Here is a 23,626-nt window from a genome sequence, read left to right as displayed (position 1 = left end):
GAAGTAAAGAGCTTTCCCATTCATCTGTTCTTAACAGTGATCAAAGAAACAGCTGTAATTTTTCTAGCTTAGCCCTCTCAAGGACTGATAAAGCCATTCCTACAGTTGCTCTGTACAAATTCCTTTTGTTGGACTATGAGCTTTCTAATGCAACCAAGAGCCTGCTATTTCTTAGAACCAAGAGATGAAGAAAATACCGACAAGTCAAGGAGCTTACAGTACTTCACAAATCAGTTTTATTAATTTAAACACAAATTGAATGAAGAAAAATTCTGTACACAGTTGTGGACACAACACAACACACCTTTATACAGTAAGGGTAAGATAAACTTTGTCTTTTCAGTCTGCAGAGTACAAAAATGTAAAATGGAAAGGCTGAAAAATTGTCGACTTCTGTTTGCTTCAAGCAAAAGAGGAAAAACAAACTGAATTCAATGATTAAACGATTTTGAGAAATTCACAACTGACTAATTCTAGCAGCAACACGAAACTTCAGAAAAGGATAGAGTAGCTCTTTAGCTACTTTGGGTCAAAGCTGGTGTTATTTTTTTCCCCCAATATACTATTAAAGAAAATTCATCCGAAAAGTAATTTCATGACAATGGAAGGCTTTAGATGAGAGAAACTAGTGTCTAGATAAACTGATGGCTCACTTTTGGAGAAACTTTATTAGGGTATTGCAAAGGTGACAAATTTTATTTCCCAGGTTTACGCCTGTCATATAATACAGAATGGGGGTGAAGAGTAGCATTATTTTCTTGGTGATGATGACCGGGCTGTGTCCCCTGCTGGCAATGAACTTTCCTGGGAGGCTGGGGTGGGAGGTGAGTGTGAAAACAGAAGGAACATGAATGTAGGAAGTAATACAAAGTTTTGCTGATTTCCAGATATGTGGTAATGTCCTTCCTTAAACGACAGAATAGCATCTGAGCACATGAAAACTTTGCTAGTGTCCAATTCATGAACCATTTCATTAATAAAATAGATCCATCATCTACATTCTTTCTGTGGGACGGAGCGTTTGAATCATCTTTTTCCAAGTAGTTACATATACTACATTAGTGTTGAAAATGAAAAAGTGAGGTTTTAAGAGGGCTTTTTTCCCCAAAATTATTTAAGACAGACACTGCCGTGTTCTTTTACCAAGGCCCTCCTAACAAACAGCATAAAAAAAGAACTGATGGGAAAAAAAATTGGAAAACAAAATCTTATTGACACTTGACATCCATGCTTTTGGTCTTGACAACATGATCTTAAAAAAAAAAAAATCCATTATCTACATATTTATACCCAGTACTTCGAGAAGGCACTGCACGTCTGTGCATATCCTGCCTCATACTTCACTATCAAGGCATTGCTACCTTTCAATATCATTTTCCTAAACAATATGTAAAAGAATCATCCATTATTACAAATTTACACCCAAAATTCTTTCTGTACATGATTGTCTCAGTGATGTACATATTATACGTTTAAATTAGACATATTTTAAACTACTTTGCAATGTGCTAAAATTCAAAGTACTTGCTGTGTCATGAGGCCAGAGCCTTCAGTCGCTTCTCATCATGCTACTGTCTCTTCAGTTATTTGATGTCAAAAAAGTCTGTTCGCATGAATTGTAGGGTTCCTGAATTATACCTCGATAAAGCTGGTTTTTTTTTTTTTTAAGAAGTCTGTTCATAAATAAGTAGAGATGTACAGATGACCCTGGGTATGAGACACCAAAAAAGTAAACCTTTACAAGAAAATCCCCCCCACTGGTAATCAGGAAACCCATTTCAGTCTTTGTTGTGCAATCAAGTTTGCTGTATTGGAGAAGCTGTTTAGGTCACACTGAAGATGCTAAAAACGTAAAGCGTCTGCGGGTCCTTTCTTCACAGGTTCGAACCATGTAGTTAATGTGGCCAAGACACGTTACACTGTGCTAGAACATTCTCATGGCTTATTTGCATTGGATTCACAGTACTAGAGTCAACAGCTGTTCTGAAGAAAGGGATGTGGTCCTTCATTTACCACAAGGGCAGAGGCGAGGACCCACAGCAGCTGGGCATCAAAATGTTGAAATCGCTAGTTTGGAGTCCGGCGCCGACTTGGAACTCAGCCTGCTGGATGTGTCCCTGGTCACAGGGCGGTTGTGTGGTTTCAAAGTGCTAGGGGGCCGTTACAGGTACTCCAGTTCCAAGGCATGATGTAGGGCCATGAGGTCCGAGTGACTGGAGACCCTCCAGAAGGGCATGGCGTGCTGCAAAGGGGCAGACAACGTGGTGAAGACAGAGAACACTCCCAGCACAGGCCCTAAAAGGCTGCTTTGGCACTCCACCATGCTGCCACACCCCCTTATTCAGTACCGTGAAAACTGCCAGTTAAGATCTCAACATCACATCTGTTTAAAACACAAATTCAAACTTAATCCTCCCCTAAGAATACTGGACTGCGTTTTAAAATGTAATTCAGGAGTCTGTTTCTTTTAAGAAGGTGCTGGGTATTTCTTAAGCAGACCTACACTGCGACTTGCATGCCGATTTCAAATAAAATCCAGTAGCTATGAACAAAACCTTGTCAACCATTTGCCTTTCAAAATCTGGATCCAGTGCATTTTTCATGCTGCAAGTTTAAGCGGTTTTCCTTAGCTGGTAGTATTTTACATTTTGCAAAACTTAATTTTACTCCTGTAAGAAGCGACTTCTTTTTCGTTTTTTGCATTGACCCTGAAACAGGTTTACCATATGGGAAATTTTAAATGAACATCTAAGGTAGTTTTTTGTTTTTCTTGGTGGTAGTTTAAAACATCTAGAAATCTAAATGATGGGAATGTTTGTGAAACACCTGAATTAACCAGAGACAAGAAAAGCAGCACACACAAAAGAGGTTACATCGTCCATGAGGGATAAAAACATGATTATAAACTTTACGGCTCAAAAAGCACTATACTAAGTATTTATGTATCAGCAAAATCTTTTTCTTGGTAAGAGAAAGATAATCAATCATCACGCTTCAGAGAACACAATTCTATTAAGCCCACAGAAAACATTGTGGGGTTTTTCTATGCAAAAAATAATGTGAAGGCCTGAGTATAATTTGCAATTATAGGTCTAGGGAATTTTTAAACAATTCACACTATTAGGAGAAGATGGCATGAAAGCAAACAGAATTTAGAACTGAGGAGTTTTTTGGGGGGACTATCTGTAAGTGACAGTAGGAGCTGCTAGCTATTTTGGTGCAGATCACATAGCTGTTATTCTGGGGATGCAAACTATTGTTACTTATTAACAAGTAATCTGCTAAAAACATATACCACAGTCCAATATTATATGTAGACCTTTCTGGATTCTATACTATTTTGGAGTATCTCTATTTTTGTTATCCTTCAATAACTGTCCAGAACCAAGTACTAGAGATTTCTTTTTAAAAATTTATGAAAAAAAAAAATTTATGATGTTCCACTTGGCAATTTTAGATCATAAAAGTAGACTGTACTATTTTGCATTCACTCATTAGTGATTTTTCGCATTCACAGGCATGGTGTAGAAGACATCCCCAGCCCACCCTCTCACAGTCTGTGGGTGAGTAGCAGAAATGAACAACATAACTGATTCACTTTGTTATAAAGCAGAAACTAACACACCATTGTAAAGCAATTATACTCTAATAAAGATGTAAAAAAAAAGTTACAGTAAAAATACAAAAAAAAAAGAAATGAACAACAATCATGAATGTTCACCTAAAAGGAATAGGCGGGGGTAATTCCCTTTGCCTGGGGAACTGGGAGAGACACTGGTAAGAGGAGGTCATAGTTGAGCTAGTTATGAAAGGCTGATCATTCAGGAGAGCACTGTAATGTCTCTGTGCGTGTGAAGGGGGCTGGGGCAGAGGACAAAGGAGAAGTTCATTGTTAGGATACTGGCTGTGAGAGAGAAAGACATGGCTGTGACATTACCGGCTGTAGGAGCCAAGTGGTGCAGGACCTGGTTAGCCCTGTTAAAGAGTTTATTAATAATAATGATAGTTATGATTAACATTTAATAGTGATAGTTATGATTAACACTTAATAGTGACTAATTCTAAGAAGACTGAGTCTAGTGGAGAGAACAGGGGAGTCAAACATGTTAACAAGTAATTAGAACTAATATTGCAAAATAACATTTTCCCTAACTAAGCACATACTGATGTGAAGCTTTTATGGACCGACAAGAGCTTCCCAGGGCAACTGGGTGCAAAGTAAACAAGTTTTTTCCCTGAATCAATGTTTAGCGTGGAACAAATATTTCTTATATGAAGACAGAGAGATATGGTGGCAAAAGAGGAAAAGAAAAGCAGGTTCTAGAATGAGGAGACCTGGGTTATACTCTCAACTCTGACTTTTGTCATGATTCGTCATGATTCAAAGTCATGTTACTAATCTCCCTGGAGCCCCAGTTTGTTTATTTGCAAAATAAGGGTTTAGGGGAAATGACTCAGGGTTGCTTCTCGGTTTAATAAAGTCTATAAACTTTTTCATTAAAATATTCTATTACTTGTACAGCTCTGTAGCTACAGCAGATTTGTAAAGTAATATACATACATATGATCCTACTGCCAAGAACCAGCAGGCAAGACATATCTGCTGAAACTATTTCATTACAATGTAAGGCAGTGTGGGACTAAGAATCAAACTGACCTTGCCAGAGAAATGAGGTAAGAAAAATAAATAAAAGCATCAGAATTGGAAAGGGAGAAGTAAAACTATTTGCAGATGACATGATTTTATATATAGAAAATCCTAAAGACTCCAAGAAAAGAACTGTTAGATCTAATCAATGAATTCAGTAAAGTTTCAGGATACAAAAATCAGCATTTTATACACTAAGAACAAATGATCTGATAATAAAGAAAGTGATTCCATTTACAATAAAGCATCAAAAACAATAAAATACTTAAAAAGTGAAGGATTTCTACACTGAAAATTATAAGACATGGATGAAAGAAATTGAAGAAGACACAAATAATAAACGGAAAGGTATCTCATGTTCATGGATTAGAAGAATTAATATTGTTAAAATGCCATCTACAGATTCAATGTGATCGCTATCAAAATTCCAATGGTGTTCTTTTACAGAAGTAGAAAAAACAATCCTAAAATGTATACAGAACTAAAAGACCCCAAATAGCCAAAGCAATCCTGAGAAAGAACAAAGTGGGAGGCAACACACTTCCTGATTTCAAGCTATATTATAAATGTATGGTAATCAAAACAGTATGGTACGGGCATGAAAACAGACACATGGAAAATGGAACAGAATCAAGAGCCCAGAAATAAACCCATGTATATATGATAAACTAATATTTTACAAGGGAGCCAAGAATACTCACTGGAGAAAAGACAGTCTCTTCAATAAATGTTGCTGGGAATACTGGCTATTCACATGTATAAGAATGCAACGATTAACTTGAAAAGGACTAAAGACTTAAATGTAAGACCAGAAACCATAAAAACTCCTATATGAAAACACCGAAAAAAATGTTTGGCTCCTTGACATCAGCCTTGGCAATTATTTTTTGGATGTGACACCTAAAGCAAAAGCAACAAAATAAAAAATAAACATGTGGACTATATCAAACTAAAAAGCTTTTGCACAGCAAAAGAAACATTTGACAAAATGAAAAAAACAACCTATGGAGTGAGAAAAAAATGTTTGTAAGCCATATATCTGATGAGGGGTTAATATCATACAACTCAATAGCAAAACAAAAATAATCCAATTTAAAAATTGGGCAGAGGACCTGAATAGACATTTTTGTAAAGAAGATATACAAATGGCCAACAGGTACATGAAGAGGTGCTCACCATCACTTCTCAGGGAAGTGCAAATCAAAACCACAATGAGATACCAGCTCACGCCTGTTAGAATGGCCTTCATCAAAAAGTTAAGAGGGGCTTCCCTGGTGGTGCAGTGGTTGAGAGTCCGCCTGCCGATGCAGGAGACACGGGTTCGTGTCCCGGTCTGGGAAGATCCCGTGAGCCATGGCCGCTGAGCCTGCACGTCCGGAGCCTTGCTCCGCAACAGGAGAGGCCACAACAGTGAGAGGCCCGTGTACCGCAAAAAAAAAAAAAGAGGTAACAAATGCTGATGAGGATGTAGAGAAAAGGGAACCCTTACGCACTGTTGGTCAGAATGTAAATTGGTACAACCACTATGGAAAAGTATATGGCGGTTCCTCAAAAAATTGAAAACAGAACTACCCCATGATTAGACAGTCCCACTTCTGGGTATATACATGCCCAAAGGAAATGAAAACACTATGTTAAAGAGATATCTGCACCCTCATGTTCATGGCAGCACTATTTACAATAGCCAAGACGTGGAAGCACCCAAGGTGTCCACTGACAGTTGAATGGATAAAGGCATTGTGATATATACATGATTGAATATTATTCAGCCATAAAAAAGAAGGAAATCCTGCCATTTGGGACAACATGGACAGACACTGAGGGCATTATGCTAAGTGAAATAAGTCACACAAAGACAAATATTGTATGATCTCACTTATGTGTGGAAGCTAAAAAAAACAAAAAAAAAACGGAAGTCATGGAAAAGGAGATTAGATTTGTGGTTACCAGAGGCAAAGGGTGGGGGAGGGGAAATTGGATGAAGGTGGCCAAAAGATACACATTTCCAGTTATAAGATAAAAAAGTACTGGGGCTGTAACATACAACATGATGACTGTAGTTAACACTGCTGTATGACATATGTGAAAGCTAAGAGTAGTAGATCCTAAGAGTTCTCATCACAAGAAAAAAATTTTTTTTGTATCTATAGGAGATGATGGATGTCAACAAAACTTATTGTGGTAATTATTTCACAGTATATGTAAGTCAAGTCATTAGGCTGTACACCTTAAACTTATACAGTGCTGAATGCCAATTATATCTCAAGAAAACAGAGAATCAAAATGATAAATTCAGAGAGAACTCAGCTGTAAGCTGGAGAGGGTAAATTGGGCCTGTACTGAATTTGTGAAATGGGCAAATTTGGTTAGGTAGATGGAGAGGGATGGGACTCCCAGTCAGGAGGTGGGATGCACAGAGTACTTAGTGTGGAGGAGATGGGGCTGGAATGGTGTGTTCATAACAAACACTAATAAGAAAGGAGATATTTTTTCCAGGTAGAAGTATGTTATGCAATTTAATGAGGCACTAAAGGAAGGATGGATTGGAGGTGTGGCTGGCTGGTAGCAGAGAAACTAGGCAAAGGAACAGTGGAAATGGAGTGGGTGCAATGGATGGGAGACACACTGTAAAGACAGAGTTCTTGCTAATGGGGGATGGGTTGGAGGTAGAGAACACCAAAGCAAATCTGAGTGGGCGAACTGGTTTGGGACAGTAGAATTCATCTGCTGATATGCAGGTGGATGAAATGGGATACCTACATGGAGAGAGTCCATCAGGTAACTAGAGCCAGGGGACTAAAACACAGCTAAACCACAAATCTTAACAACAGTGATAGCCTAAACTGATGTGTATATGATTAGTTTATCAAGATTAGCATATATTGAGAGAAATGGGCACCAAGACCTAAATCTTGGGAAGTAGCACACGTTTTGGGATCATTAGAACCAAAATATTCCCTAATGATAAAATAAGGACACATCCTTTGTTCCTCTTGCCCACATGTGCAGCTTTCCAAATCCCCTTCTGCCAACTTTCCTCCTTGTCTGGTATTTTGCATTTATCCCTTCTGGGTATACATAAGATCAGTAATATAAAAAGCTGGGTGTGTGGACACATGTAATTTGAATATTGCTGAATTATTAAAAATGTATTAAGAAAATGTTTCAAAACCATAAAAGCACATAACCTGTGCCCCAGGTATTGCACTTCTAGGAATTTATCCCACAGATATACTTGCCCACGCATGAACCACGTAAAGACCACTCACTGCAGAACTGTTTACAATAATAAACACTGGCAACCACTGAAATGTTAAGCCCCAGGGGACTCGTTAAACTACAACATATCAAGGTAATGGAATTGTGATGCGGCCATTTATAAGAATTAGAGATGCAGAGCTCCATGTACTAATATGGAATAACTACCAGGATATATATTAAGTGAAAAAAGCAGGCACGGAAAAAAAAGTGTATAGTTACCATTTGTATAAAAAATAAAGAACAGATCTGTGCTTTCCTATGCATATATTATCTCTAGAAAATTTGCATATGGAGGTACAAATACTTCTCAAATTGTAAATAAAGAGATTGTCTGAGAACTCATGAAGCTTACTGCACAGTTTTGCTCTTTGACTATTTGTATATCTGTGTCCCCTCTGGACAGGAGTGAGCTCTTTAAGAATAAAGATGAAATCCAATTTAAGACCTGGCATACAGTATGTGCTCATTAAGTTAAATGAATGTAATGGCTTTAGAGTAATAAAATTCTGTACTCAGTAATCCCTATGTCTCACTGAAATAAAACTAAAAGCAAAAACTTGCATTAAAAATGTTCTTTTAGAAAAAGAAGTTCTTATTTTTCTCCTAAATAAACTCACAATCAAGCATTATTAAGCAGATTCTCAGCTTCATCTTGGTTTTCAGCAAGTTTTGGAATGCACATTGAAAATGGACATTTTTTGATGAAGCGTTTGTCATTATGCAGAATAATGGTGCTTGCCATCCCCCCTTCCCTCCATGTTATTCACAAGAGATTCATTTTAAGTAATTCTCTAAAAAGTAAATAAAGTCAGAGTTATAAAACAAGGCTGTTTTTACTCTAGAAACCAAAACTGCTGTCAGTGTGCAGAAGACTATTATTTACATTTTGATTTTTTTTAAAATCATACATAGGCCTAATTATTTTCACTTGAGGAATGTTGTATTAGGGAAACAAAAAATTTTATGGTAAAAAAATAAGCATGGCAGATTTTGACAACAAAGACATATATCAAAGAAAGATATCCACCAGTAGTGAGATGGCTTCTCTGAATGGTCTTTCTAGGAACAAAGAGGTGCTCAGAGAAAACTCTTACAAGAGATCTTTTTAGAATTTGTCCATTTCTTCTAGGGTGAAAAAGGGAAAGCATTTCCTCTAAGATCAGGAACAAGACAAGGATGTCTAGTCTCACCACTATTATTCAACACAGTCTTGGAAGTCCTAGCCACAGCAATCACAGAAGAAAAAGAAATAAAAGGAATCCAAATTGGAAAAGAAGAAGTAAAAACTGTCACTGTTTGCAGATGACATGATACTATACATAGAAAACCCTAAAGATGCTACCAGAAAACTACTAGAGCTCATCAATGAATTTGGTAAAGTGGCAGGATACAAAATTAATACACAGAAATCTCTTGCATTCCTATACGCTAACAATGAAAGGTCAGAAAGAGAAATCAAGGCAACAATTCCATTTACCATCACATCAAAAAGAATAAAATACATAGGAATAAACCTACATAAGGAGGCAAAAGACCTGTACTCAGAAAACTGTAAGATACTGATGAAAGCAATCAAAGATGACACCAACAGATGGAGAGATATACCATGTTCTTGGATTGGAAAAATCAACATTGTGAAAATGACTATACTGCCCAAAGCAATCTACAGATTCAGTGCAATCCCTATCAAATTACCAATGGTATTTTTCACAGAAATAGAACAACAATTTTTACAATTTCTATGGAAACACAAAAGACCCCGAATAGCCAAAGCAATGTTGAGAATGAAAAACGGAGCTGGAGGAATCAGGCTCCCTGACTTCAGACTATACTACAAAGCTACGGTAATCAAGACAGAATGGTACTGGCACAAAAACAGAAACATAGATCAATGGAACAAGATAGAAAGCCCAGAGATAAACCCACACACCTATGGTCCCCTAATCTATGACAAAGGAGGCAAGAATATACAATGGAGCAGACAGTCTCTTCAATAAGTGGTGCTGGGAAAACTGGACAGCTACATGTAAAAGAACGAAGTTAGAACAATCCCTAACACCATACACAAAAATAAACTCAGAATGGATTAAAGACCTAAATATAAGACTGGACACTATAAAACTCTTAGAGGAAAACGTAGGCAGAACACTCCTGGACATAAATAGCAGCAAGATCTTTTCTGACCCACCTCCTAGAGAAACGGAAATAAAAATAAACAAATGGGACCTAATTAAACTTAGAAGCTTTTGCACAGCAAAGGAAACCATAAACAAGACGAAAACACAACCCTCAGAATGGGAGAAAATATTTGCAAACAAAGCAACTGACAGGGCATTAATCTCTAAAATATACAAATAGCTCATGCAGCTCAATATCAAAAAAACAACCCAATTAAAAAATGGGCAGAAGACTTAAATAGACATTTCTCCAAAGATGACATACAAATGGCCAACTAACATGAAAAGATGCGCAACATCACTAATTATTAGAGAAATGCAAATCAAAACTACAATGAGGTATCACCTCACACCTGTGGGAATGGCCACCATCAAAAAAATCTAGAAACAATAAATGCTGGAGAGGGTGTGGACAAAAGGGAACCCTCTTGCACTGTTGGTGGGAATGTATACTGGTGCAGCCACTATGGAGAACAATATGGAGGTTCCTTAAAAAACTAAAAATAGAACTACCATATGATCCAGCAATCCCAGTTCTGGGAATATATCCAGAGAAAACTATAATTTGAAAAATATACATGCACCCCCAACGTTCACAGCAGCACTATTTACAATAGGCAGGACATGGAAGCAACCTAAATGTCCATTAATGGAGGAACAGAAAAAAATGTGGTACGTACAATGGAATATCAGCCATAAAAAAGAACAAAATAATGCCATTTGCAGCAACAATGGATGGACCTAGAGATTGTCACACTGAGTGAAGTAAGTCAAACAGAGAAAGACAAGTATCATATATCGCTTATATGTTGATTCTAGAAAAAGGGTACAAATGAACTTATCTACAAAACAGAAAACAAAGTTATGGTTATCAGGGGGTAAGTGGTGGGGGAGGGATAAATTGGAAGATTGGGATTGACATAAACACAGTACTATATATAAGATAAATAATAACTAAGTAAGGACCTACTGTATATAGCACAGGGAACTTCACTCGATATTATGTAATGGCCTATATGGGAAAAGAGTCTAAAAAAGAGTTGATATATATGTAAAAAAGAGTTGATATATGTATATGTATAACAGACTCACTTTCTGTACACCTGAAACTAATACAACATTGTAAATCAACTATACTCCCATAAAAATTTTGAAAAAAGAGATCTTTTTAGAATAACATTGTTTTTTAAAAAAAACAAAGGTATTTCTAACCTTTTCTCTTTGAAGCGTTTTTTTTTTTTTAATGATATGGATTATAGAATTAGATAAAATTACTGATGAAACTCCTGGGACTGTATTGCTAAAGAGAACAAAGGTGACAGAGCAGACTTCAAGTGACCATAACAAAACAGGTAACTGGCAGAATACTTACTAGTTTTCATTTCCGGGCTTAAAAAAATAACTACCTCTAGCAAAAGAACATTATTTAGGGAGATGAAAGACATCTCTACAGGGAAGAGAGGAGACTGTTGTATTAGATTTTTAAAAGGACATAGGAAATGAAGAGAGGCAGCTAAATGGTTAAAATTGATTTAGAAGAAATGCAAAATGTTTTGATTTTGCAAAACATTTTAGTGCCCAAACTTGCAGAACTTCACTGGTTCACTGTTAGTTTTATTTAATCTGAAATGCTTGTGAACCAAATTATAAACTAGAATTAATGATTTATTTGTTAAATTTTAATCATGAGTGTAAAATTGGGAGAAAGAGAACACAACATAGTTCTATCTACCTCCCAAAAGGAAAGAAACTGCACACTATATTCCAACAATTTAAAAAAAGCATTAAAATGTTTTTTTGTAAATCAAATCATATTTAAGATATGTAAGTAAAGTCTGTAATTTGAAGGAATTTTGTGCTGAATCTCACAGATATAATTGGCTTCAAATCCTAGTTTGGTGACTTTCTAGCTGTGTGAGCTTGGCCAAAGTATTTACCTTCCTGTGCCTCCGTTTCCTCATCTATAAAAGAGGTCTGAGGGCTCCTGCCTCATAGAATTGTTGTGAGGATTTAATGAGATAATGGATAGGAAGTGCCTAAAAGAGGTTCTGGGACATAATAAGGGCTTTATAACTGATAGTAAGGATAACCATCTCTTTATTTCTTTAGCTTGAATTTTCATATAGAGTTTGCTAAATTGTAGTGTTCCCTTAAATTAAATATTTCCCTTAAAAATATTAAATATTCTCTATTTCTATGCAGAACCCCACACATTAAATATACTCATTATTTACTGTGAACTATTAGATCCTTGTCTTTTAACTCATGCACTAAGTACTGCTGTTTAAATACTAGTTAACCTAGAAAGCTTAGACAGACTATAAGAAAGGAATGGTCAATTTGTCCCTCAGGATGATAGATTTATGACATCTGAATCATAGGCACAATTATTAGGAATCTGACTATTTCTGAAAAATCTGTACACTTAACAAACACACATAAAGTTCTTACAACTCCTGGTTACAGTTTCATTAGAGTTCCCATGCTGGTAGCTCTCAAGGTGCAAAGAGTTCCTTTGTAACAGAGAGTACTGGACTGATTGCATACACTTATCCCAAGAAATCAGAACAGAAAGTTGAAGCTACAAGCATTCATTTACAGTCAAAAAATTTAAAGAGGATGTTCGTCGTAGGCAGCTGCCTAATTCTTTTTGGTATAGGTGTGTGTGTTTGTCCTGAATAGAAAGAATAACATGTCCAAAGACAAACAGTGGAAACAACTTTAACTGTTCTTCAAAGAGAGCAAATACTCAGTACTGTTACTACTTTCAATTCTAACATCAAATCACAAATTCCTTTACTTTTCCCATCTTGTGTTCACCCACACAAATATCTAAGAAACATACTTGTGTTCTTTGAATTTTAGGTCATCACTTTCATAAACATTCTTCTGTCTACCACAAGCTAGAAAGCCACATTTTGGCAACCTCCTCTTGAAATTAAAATATTTTGGTGAGTACTAGGTGGAGAAGGACCAGCTTGGAAGGCAGATTCACACACCTTGGCCCTGGGCCATACTGGCATGAAATGCTGCTCTTCAATTCTGTGATGCTCAGAGGTGCAAATCTATTCCATGTTCCCATAGCCACTAGGAGGTCCTGTCTAGAAATGGCAGGGGATTCCAGAGGCTTTCTCAGGAAAAAGATTTGAGTCTGGATGTTCACCAAATATTCTCTTTAACTCTCCAGGGTTGAGTTTTGGGTACTCTGTTTAGTCTGGGACAGATTTCTTTTTATGAAGACAGCCCAAAGGGCTAACAGATGTACCTAATGACAATGGTGGTTGGCCACTGGTGAAGCTGGAACGCAGAATTAGTGCTTAGATAGCAAATACCGCTTAGAATCAAGCTTTAAAAAAGTGTGTGTGGGTTTCTACCAGCACCGAACACATGTGGGGAGACTGTAATCATGGGCACATTGTGTATCTATGGGTGTAAGTGAAATCTATTATTTATAGCATTAGGGTCAGCTTCTATTCTTCTACTGGAATTCAGAGGCACTGAAGGTGAATTAAGTATTCTTGGACTCTATAAGGAGGCTGGCCATGTGCCATGCTTAATGCTGCATCTATGGGCTGGTGCCATTTCTGGAGTATACTGGAATATTCCAGAAGAGCTTGCCTCCTTTATGGAAAAATGACTTCTATGAGTGAGTGTATGGGGAAGAGAAGAAAAAAATTATTCTATTGGTTAATCTCATAAAATAATTAATGCTCTTCAATTTAAGAAATATTAGTGCATGACTGTGCCAAGATTTAGGGAACTGTAAAAAAAAAAAAAATGAAGACAGAGTCTCAAACAGCAATCAAGCAAAATAAGATCCCTACATCTCAGGAGCTCACACCTCACTGCTGAAACAGGCACATGCGCAAATAATTAATAATAAGAGCTGCCATTTGTTGCATACCTCATATGTATCAGGCTCTGTTTTATACCTGAACTAAATCTAATCCTTAAAATAGCCAATGAGCTAGGTGCTGCTGTAATCTCCATGTACAGTTACGGAAAGAGAATGGTAAAGTAACTTTTTCGAAGTCACAGAACTGGTAAAATGGTAGAGCTGTCATTCAAACCCAGGGTATCTGGCTCAAGAATCCAAGTTATTTACCAGAGCTTCTGCAATTAAAGTATAAGTGGTGCTACTATAACTGAGTTCGTATAAACAAAGGAAATAGAAAAGGTGGTATGTAAACTGGATTTTGAAAAATGAGTAAGACAGTGACAGTAGGGCACTGGGAAGAGGAGCATTCCAGGCACAACAGCAGCAGGAAGGAGGTGCTGGGCGTGGCCAAAGGAGCGTAAGAAGACCAACGTGCCTACGTTGTTTCTAGATTGTGAAGACCCTGAGTGCCAGGCTAAGGAATGTGGCTCCTTCCCCCTCTTTAAAATACAATGAAGGACATTCATGAGAAAGCTTTTGCTACGGGAAATGACAGAATCACACTTGCAGGGATGCAGAAGAATAACAAGAAATATCATGGGCAAACGGGGAGTCAAGGGACCTGCTCCTTTCCTCCTTTTTGAGCATCCCAAAAGAGGCAAGCATTGACCTCGTGATCAAAAGAAGGCACCGTACTCTAGGGCAGAAAATAGTTTTGCAAGCCAGCTCTGATTAGCTCCTAGAATCTTTCTGAACTGATGTCTGGAAGGTTCTTAGGCTGCATCCAGGCTCAGGTAACGGACGTCTAATCACCTGGCGATGTCTGCCATGGGTGCAGAAAGCGGCAAGAGCAGGCATGTGTGCTGTCTCTGTTCCGGATGGTGGCTGCAGAACTAAGCCTCCTTTTCTGTTCCCCAAGTCTACATTCTGTGAAGACCAGCCATCCATGACCCCCGAGCTTGTGAATACCACTCTTCAAAAAGCTCGCTTCAATAATGACTTAATTCTACTCTGCCCTTGGTCAGCACTTACGGTTCAGAACACATTCATGATCTGTTTCAGAGAAATGGCATGTGTTGAAATGATCCAGTTCTGAAGATTCTGAGGAGTAAGAAAAATTAAAGGGCACAAGAGGCACCAAGGAGGAACACTCACCTTTTTCGCCCCTTGTTCCTCTTCCACACCGTCTCCTATGACAACATACACCACTTTTCTTCCAAACCTCTGAATTATCCTCTCAAAACAGCTTTCCTTTCCTAATGAACAAAAGTACATTGTGAAAAAATGTAAAGTTTGAGTAAGTCAGCACTCTAGGGCTTAAACTTTTTATATAAAATGCTTTTTCCATGCTTCTGATCCAAGTCTATCGTACTTGTGCAAACTAGGAAAAGAGTGCTTTTATATGCCATTTGGGGAGTATGTAGAACAGCACAATACAGCAAAAACTGTAAATGAACGACCCATGTGGTGTCCTGTCCCTTGGGAATGGACAATTTTAGTACTTTTTCTCCCCCAAGACTCATTTATTAAAAAGTAGAATCTAGATCTCAGTAGAGCATTTGGTGGAAAAAGTATTGTTTGGAAATAGTACTTTTCCCCCTACAAGCTGAGACTAAATGAAAGCATGCCATTCTGGCAAAATATTTTAACTTCACTTAAAAAATGTTTCATGATCTATCAAACTCTGAATACAGTATCTGATCGAAAGACTGTTGACAAGGATGAACAAAACCGAAGGACTGGTTTTGTTACGGCAAGAGAAATCCAACACTGGACTTAGTTTATCCCTTCATTTTCAGGTTGGGATGCTCTTTGAATGAAAGACACCCTCCCCCCACCCAGGCCTAATGCATTGACCTGAAATATTCTTGGAAAACTGTTTCTGAAATGAATGTCAGGTAATTTGGCGCCCTACAAGAGAGAGCGTGCTTACCTGGCCCAGACACCTAATGCTCAGTAAAGCGCTTTCCTAGAGGAAAAGTGGGATAAAGGTAACGGGATACCTGTACCTATCTATTATCTTTCCCATGTCAAGACTTAGTTTAGGCGCCCGTGGCAGCTACACTGTAAGCACGTCCCTGTAGTTAATGTGGCCATTGTTGCTTCTTGGAGCAGGAACTGGGGTTCCAAGTCCTGGGCTGCCAATAAGGTCATTTTAATGGACAATGGGACAGTTTATAGGTTTCAAATGTGAATGGCTGAACGGGGCCTGTACCTCTTTCAAATAAGGATCAGATATACACACGAACAAATTGCTTGTTTGCTTAAACAAATGTCTGCTTTATATTTGTATTTTGCACTAAAATCTCTAGTTTGCATCTGACAGAACGAAATAAGGCCAGCCTTCTTCAAAGGATGTCATTTCAATGCTTCTTCAGTTGCCCTCTAACCTGTGAAATATTAAATCACCTTGAGAAACAAATACAAAGGATGGTTTTCACTGCAAAAAATATGTAACCAAACAGTCAGATGTCATGAAACTTTCTTTCCCCGCTTAGAGGGAAATGTTTATGTGGCTTCGTAAAGTTTCCTTTTCATGGAAAAAAGGAAGGTAAACTCAATGTTATTTAAAAGTAAGTCCCCAACCTTTTTGGCACCAGGGATTGGTTTCATGGAAGACCATTTTTCCATGGACCGAGGGGGTGGGGGTGGGGGTGGGGGGTGGTCAGGGGCCGGGAGATGGGGATGGTTCAGGCAGCAACCCCAGCAATGCTTTGCTCCCCCTTCCACCGCTCAGCTCCTGCTGTGCGTGTGGGGTGGGGAACCCTGGCCTACAAGGAAAATTCCTGGGTGGTTTTCTGCATTGATCCCCAAATTAGATCTCATTTGATGGCAAAACTAGCAGCAACTTACAGGAGTTTCAATCCCTACTTTTTTTTGTTAGAAATATCATGGAAAAGTGATTCTACCTATGGTTTTGAGATCGTTTCTACCACCGTACAGTTTTTAAATCAAATTTTTATTCTAGACTGAAAACAATTAAACAAGTCCAATATGGCAAACAAAATGCCCATTAAAAAATACTTTCTTGATTGTTATTGCAACTTCCTATTATCCTCGCATTTTCAAATTATTTGGGATTAAAGTTCAATGTGCATGACGTGTAATACGCTAATTGTTCTTTTCTTCTGGGAAGTTAAGTGCTAACCCTTCTGTATTATATGCTCATTTGGAATATGTTCTTTCTTTCATGTGCTGATAAACCTTTCCCTTGGATCCTTGTTTACAAAACACAATGATTCCTCTTTACTGATACAGATAGAATAAAGACCTGAGTTCGTGGAAACTGATTGCTATTTTATATGACAACATATAAAAATTCAAGTTCTACTGGGCTACTAGGAGTTCTATTTGGTGTACTCCTTTCGTTTTATAAGTATTTTCCAGTATTCTCTCCTTGGCCCTTCTCAGGAGGCATCAGTCATTCTCAAACTCCAACTATTTCCAACTTGACAGGGCTATCTGAATATCCCATAGGTTTTTCAAACTCACATTGGTAAGATCAAACCCTTATTATCTTTGCCATCAAACCTGATTTCCCCATCAGCTAACAGTGTCACTGCTGACCCAGTTGCCTAAAAGAAACCTCTGTGTCAGCCTTCTTCTGAATAAACAACCATTTATTCACCCATTTCATTCAACACTGATTGAGTACCTACCATGTGCTGGGCCCTGTAGCCACCATGATGAGTGAGATGGACAGACTCAGTTATCAAGGAGACTATGAACAAATAACTGAACAAGCAACTTTTTAGTGACAATTTAGTAAGTTCTTTGAAGGAGAAGTGCAAGCCAAATAGATAGGGGTTCTGTTTTGCACCTTTTTCTTTAGCCAGAAACAACCTTCTTTCCACCTACCAGGATACTCATCCTCCTTTCCCAGGACTCACATAACATTCATCTCATTAGGGCAACATACGAGGCCACTTATAAGACCCAAGTCTACCTTTCCAGCATCAGCTTCCCATGGGCATTGCACATTAGTCACCCCGGACGACTCACAGGTCCCTCAGCAGGGAACACATTTTAATTCCTCTGTCACTTTGTTCTCACTAGCCATCTGCCTAGTAAACTCTTATTTACCCTTCTCTACCCAGCTCAAATGTCATGTCTTCCCTTTACTCTTAACTGACACGTGCCCTCTGCTGCCTCCTGGGTGGCAGTGAATGCTCTCCCATTGAAGTGCGCATTTGGGCACTTAGTGGTAGGACCCCTTAGGCTGTGGAAGGGAGTCTGCTGGACCTTGGAATCGGAGAGATCTACTTTGACCTTAACTTTACTAGCTGTTAACTTGAACAATTAAGTCTCTGAGCTTTAGTTTTCTCAGCTGAGAAATGGAAAGGCCTCAAAGACTGACTTTAATATGTAAAATGTTTAGTACAATTCTGAGCATCTAGTAGATACTTGATAAATGCTTATTGACATACTACTTTGTCATATTATAGTTATTCTGATGTCTGCTTCCCCTGCTAGAGATAATGAACTCCCTAAGGAAAGAGCCATGTCTTCCTTTTATCCCTACTTCTGTTTTGTCCTGGTTTATATCTTAACTAAACTTCCCATTAGTCTTCTTTCCCAACTACATTTCCTTCTTGCAAGAATTTAATTTTTTTGATCCCCATAACAAAAATGGGAACTCAATCATTGTAAAATGTTGTAAAATATGGTGAAAAAAATAGTTGTAAAATAAGGTGAAAAAAATGTTGTAAAATAAGGTGAAATGTTGTAAAATAAGGTGAAAAAAATAGTTCCAGTAATAATAATTTATTATTAGAGTTGTTTAATTAAAGCTGCTATTAGCTATTTAATTTCTCCTTTGTATATTTCTATACAACTACTTGTTTAAGCTTATAAAATATTTTCATTGATGTTGCCTAAGAGAATAAAAATAAGATAATACTCTAGAAGTGATGCTAAGTTGCCTATAGCTAAAACGCATAGGTTTTAATGTTCGCCAGTAAAGTAAAATTTTCTGAGTTCAACTACATGGATTGTGCTTTATATTTCTCTTGATATCTAAAGCCAATTTTGACAATAAAATGGGTTAAATTGTTCTTCTAGTTTTCTGATATTTGGCATTCTGAAAAAAGTAGTCCTGTTTATTGTCTTTCATTTTTACTAGCCTGAAAGCAAAGGGTTGACTGTTAAATAAATAAATTAATTAAAAAGCAGCTTACCAATTTTAGTTGCACTGTAAATATTTTCTATGGGAAATACAATTCCTAATCCATACAGCAGGACTTTCGCCAATGCTGGGATAAGCTGAGTAGTTGTTACTAAAATATTAACACAGTTCGTCCTGTGAGAATACAAAGAAAAAAAAAGACAGTTGAAAATTAAATCTCCAAAATGAATAAGCACAGCTCGTTTTCAGGCAAAGGCACTTTGTATGAAGTGACCTGGGGAGAACTTACCGGGAGTGAATGAGTGTGAGAGCTTTCAGGGCCAGTGTCAACCAGGAGTCTGTCAGGGCTTCAATCTCGGCCCTCAGCTGCAACCAGGCTTCCCTCTTAGCTGGACCAAGCAGACCTGTGGATTTAAAAGCACATGAACTACTTCCTCACTAACGTGTCTCGTCAACTTTATAAACAGTAAACACTTAAAACTACTCGAATACTACCCTCAAGCTTTATAATATACTAAGCAATTTTTCACGTTATCATTCGACAAATATTTAGCACTGTGGGGAACATATATTGGTTTTGCATTCCTAGCGTCCTTCTTCTGGCTACAGACGTCATCTCTTCTTTTGGGGGAGCCTACTCTCCCCCATTCCTCCAACCATGAAGATTGAGCAGAGCAGATCCTACCCTCTGGCTCCCAGAATAGCCATATGTCCTCAGCTTGGCCAGTGAAAGGCTGTTTTGGAACTTTTGCTCAATCTATTGGGAAAGACACTTTCCACCCCATGGAGGCGCTAGACTGGTAGCATATAAGCCTGGGTCTACTGGTAGGCACATTTGCCACCTTTCGGGAGGCGGTAATTTTCCAAAGGAAATTACAGGCCAAAGATTACTGATTGCATCATCTGAGCATCTGGATTTAGCCATGCCAGAAACCAGCACCACCTAAACTTTTCATTAGGTCAATATGTTCCTTTTCATACCAAAGCCATTTTGAACCACAATCAAAAGATCCAAGCTAATGCAAACATCTACCCGGTAGAAGGAGCTTTATGATTCGTCTTAAGTCCTTTAGGCAGGAGGTCAAGAAACTTACTCCAGGTCACACCACTACTAAGGAATGGAGCGAGGACTAGACTAGCCTGGCCAGGGCAGCTGGCTCTAGTCTGTTACTTCAGTCACAGCAGAATAATCACTGGTTAGATGAAACGGCTCTCAAAAAAAGCTATTCTATCCAAAAAAGTGTGATGTAAAAGTGTGTGGTACTTTGAGCATCTTATCAAGACTATCTTAACTAACCCAGTAACCTACTGGTGATAGTCACTTGCCTCCAACATTATTTTTGTAGGTATTGTAGATCTCTTTTACTCGTCTGTAACGGAAGGCCAACTTTCTCATCCAGTCTACGCCGCCACGCACACCGGTTGCCAAGCATAAATTAGCGCTGGTTGCCGCAGCAGGAAAGCCATCTGTTCCAAAGTTATATGTGCTATTTAGACGCAAGAAAAGCCCAAAGTTAACCAAACAGAAAGTTCATCTTAATAAGCTGAGCAATTAAGCTATAACATGGAGCCCATCACTTCCCATTCATGGGCTCACCTTAGGTCTTGTCCATTGTCATCCGAAGAGACATCATCTATATGAACTTGGTCACATTCCTAAAATGCAATGAAAATGATACATGTTAATTTTCAAAAAGCATCTACATTTATCTACATGTTTTGGAGGGGGGAAAATCCACACAAGCCTGTTTAAAAAAAAAATGCCCAAACACTCTAATGGAGTGTTTTCCAACCACGGCAATCAGTAGGTGGCAGTCTAGTTAAATTGACATTTTTACCTACTTCGGGTCTTTTTACAATATAAGAAACCAGCAATGTCATTAAGGACTACTGTTATTCAGGTTCAGAAAACACATTTTTGTGTTTAGAAAGGAAAGTGATTGATTGAAAACAATTAGCATATGTGTTTCATAAACCTCAGGTACCTGAAGACATCGTGCTGCTCCGAGCTGATTCAGTCAATGCCGAAGCGTAACTGAAACCAGACATTTCGGTAAATCTAACATGCTAGAAAAATTAAACCTGATGCTAACTGCCAATGAAATTATGACCTCTGATTGCTGTCGAGCCACACACCAACACAGCCTGAGGCCAGCGTGTGGAGGAGCCCAGACTAGAAAATCTGTTACTGGTTTGCCATTGATTTGAGAGATGCAAGTTTTATTCTCTCTCTCTCTCTGTGTGTGTGTGTGTGTGTGTGTGTAGGAAAAAAGCATGGGAGACTTCACAACCTAAATAAAAATAATCAAACCACGAGGTGTTTTTTTACTGTTTTTAAAACTTTTTAACTTTTTTTTACCTGTCTCACTATTATTACATATTCATTTTAAATATCGGATTGATGAGTTGATTATAGAATAATACGAGTTGAACAGACCTGATTTTAAAATCCCAATCCATGTGTAAAGTGTTTAGAATAGGAAGTGTAACTGTGGGTTAAAGCTCAGTTGGACGGGTTCACGTTGATACACCTGCTCACATATAAGCACGCCCACATCTTACTGCTGTGTCCCCAGCCCCCAGCATCATTGTGGGAAGAGCAGACACTCAGTAAACGTTTGTTGAACAAATGAAGGCAAACTAATTTGGAGACAGACACGGTCCCTAGTCCAGAAACGAGTAACACACACTTGGCATGCTTTAATGTTTTCAGTTATGATTCTCCTCTTGGCAGTCAGCCTCCAGGTACCCCAGAGGCCGTTCTGACACTTACTTCCATTAAAAGTTTTAGTTAAAAAAATTTTAAAAGAAATTTTCAGGCGTGCATCCTGTATTTTAAAAATGTTCTTCAGACTAAAGCTCTGGTTATCTTTCCTATAGAGTTAATTTTATAGAATCTAGCCTATCTGTCCCTCTAATGCTTCACATCCAATGTATAACAAGATGCCACAGGTAAGCACCACAGGAATAGAAGGTGTATTTTTATGTTGCTGGTTCCTTCTGAACAAATTCTTTTCTCTCCATGGATTTGTGAGGAAAGGAGCAGGAGATAGAAGTGGAAAGAAACTCAAACCAGCTGTTGCTTAACAGAATTAAAATCCTGACCCCCCAACCTCTTCTTTCTAAAGCATCTATTTTCCAGGCAACCCTCTCCCAGCAAGCAGCCAGTTCCAAGGAGGAAAGGACTTTGACCTTGTAACCCTCCCCTGCTCTCCCAGGTCCGTAACCCCAGATACGAAAAAAAAAAAGAATAAAAGTCTAGGAGGCCTCACAGGCAGGACTGTGAATTTAACATTTAAAAAAACAGGTCATTCCTGCAAAACATGTTTGGAAACTTCTCAGAGTTATTCATTATACATAATTCGGAGGGTGAAAGATGAATGATAGTTGTGTTTTTTCAACAACGTACTTATTCTGGGTTTAAAGAATTACTAAATCATGACTTTCTGCTATCTAGCCATTTATCTAGCCAGAAATACAAAAATTACGCTGTTGGTAAACTACTCTTTTAGGGTGCATGGTTAGTTACAAGACAAACAAATGCAGAAAAGTGTACTCCCCGCAAACAAACAAAAACCCCTAAAGCCTTAGCGCCGCAGTGGAGGATTTTTCTCTCTTGGGAGAGAGAACTGAGAGGAGGAGGAAGTTGAGAAATTAGAAGAGGAAAAGATATGTTAAAGCGAATTTAATTCAAGGAATCAACGGTGACCTAAAGTTACTTGGTTAACTCTAGGGGTGGGAGGAATTCTTTGCAAAAACAGGGTGTTAAGAGGCTTTTCTTAAGCTAATGCTCTTGAAAATCTCCATTACTAACAGAGCAGCCGTTATCTTCTAATGACTGTTGATGACTCTACCGTGGCTATTGTCCATCCACATCCTGTATTTGTTTTCTCCTGCCAGCTTTCCTTAAGACTTTTTGTTCCCAGGCTGAGGCCCTCATTTGAAGTATTGTTCAATATCTTGGTTCGCGCTAAGTGTCAACAGCTTCCAGCTTTTTTAACTGCAGATAACCAAACTCACTTCACGGTGATTTGATTAAAGCAAAGTTTGGCGTGGTGGCAACAAGGAAATCCCGCTCGTTAGCTGCAGAATTTTTGTAGAACAATTTTAATCAAAATAGATTTAAAAAATCAAGAGCATTTTTTAAAAGAGCCTGGTTAGCACTTTTAGGAATTAAAACATCGTTAAAATGTCTATGTAAAATGTGTTTTTGGAATGGGTGCTCATTTTACTTAACAATAGACAAGTACTATGTTGCACAGACTTGGAATTGATAAGCTACATATTAAAGATGCATCCTCGCTGAGTCTCTGTACGAGTTTACAAATAATGGTATAAATGTCTTGGGAAGCAAGCTATGTATTTTAAAAAAATTTTAATGAGAAACTATAATATTACTTTTGATGCTTACCTATGAAAAACGTTAATTCCTTAAAGAATGGAGAGCATTAAGATACTGAAAGATCATTTCATTTCCCAGCAGAGCCCTGTTACATGTGAACTTGTGCTAAGTGTCTTCACCCTCAAATTAGAAACTG

General features: G+C 38.1%; 1 protein-coding gene across 7 annotated transcripts in view; it reads right to left on the bottom strand.

The window, feature by feature from the left end:
• Nucleotides 1-213: 213 nt before the first annotated feature.
• The window catches only part of EYA1 (EYA transcriptional coactivator and phosphatase 1), a 317,430-nt gene continuing 294,017 nt past the window's right edge, over nt 214-23,626 (bottom strand). For all 7 annotated transcript variants that reach the window (XM_067712078.1, XM_067712075.1, XM_067712076.1 and 4 more), the window contains 6 exons: nt 20,686-20,744; nt 20,415-20,575; nt 19,378-19,492; nt 19,141-19,262; nt 15,119-15,219; nt 214-2,242 (listed from right to left, as the gene is read on the bottom strand). In XM_067712078.1, the coding sequence (XP_067568179.1) occupies nt 2,162-2,242; nt 15,119-15,219; nt 19,141-19,262; nt 19,378-19,492; nt 20,415-20,575; nt 20,686-20,744 (639 nt within the window). In that variant the 3' untranslated portion in view covers nt 214-2,161. The remainder of the gene's footprint in view (nt 2,243-15,118; nt 15,220-19,140; nt 19,263-19,377; nt 19,493-20,414; nt 20,576-20,685; nt 20,745-23,626) is intronic.

This window comes from Pseudorca crassidens, chromosome 17, assembly GCF_039906515.1.
Source record: "Pseudorca crassidens isolate mPseCra1 chromosome 17, mPseCra1.hap1, whole genome shotgun sequence".
Classification (NCBI taxonomy): domain Eukaryota; kingdom Metazoa; phylum Chordata; class Mammalia; order Artiodactyla; family Delphinidae; genus Pseudorca; species Pseudorca crassidens.
The sequence above is the reverse complement of the archived record's forward strand: the minus strand, read 5'-3'. Positions and strand labels throughout refer to the sequence as shown.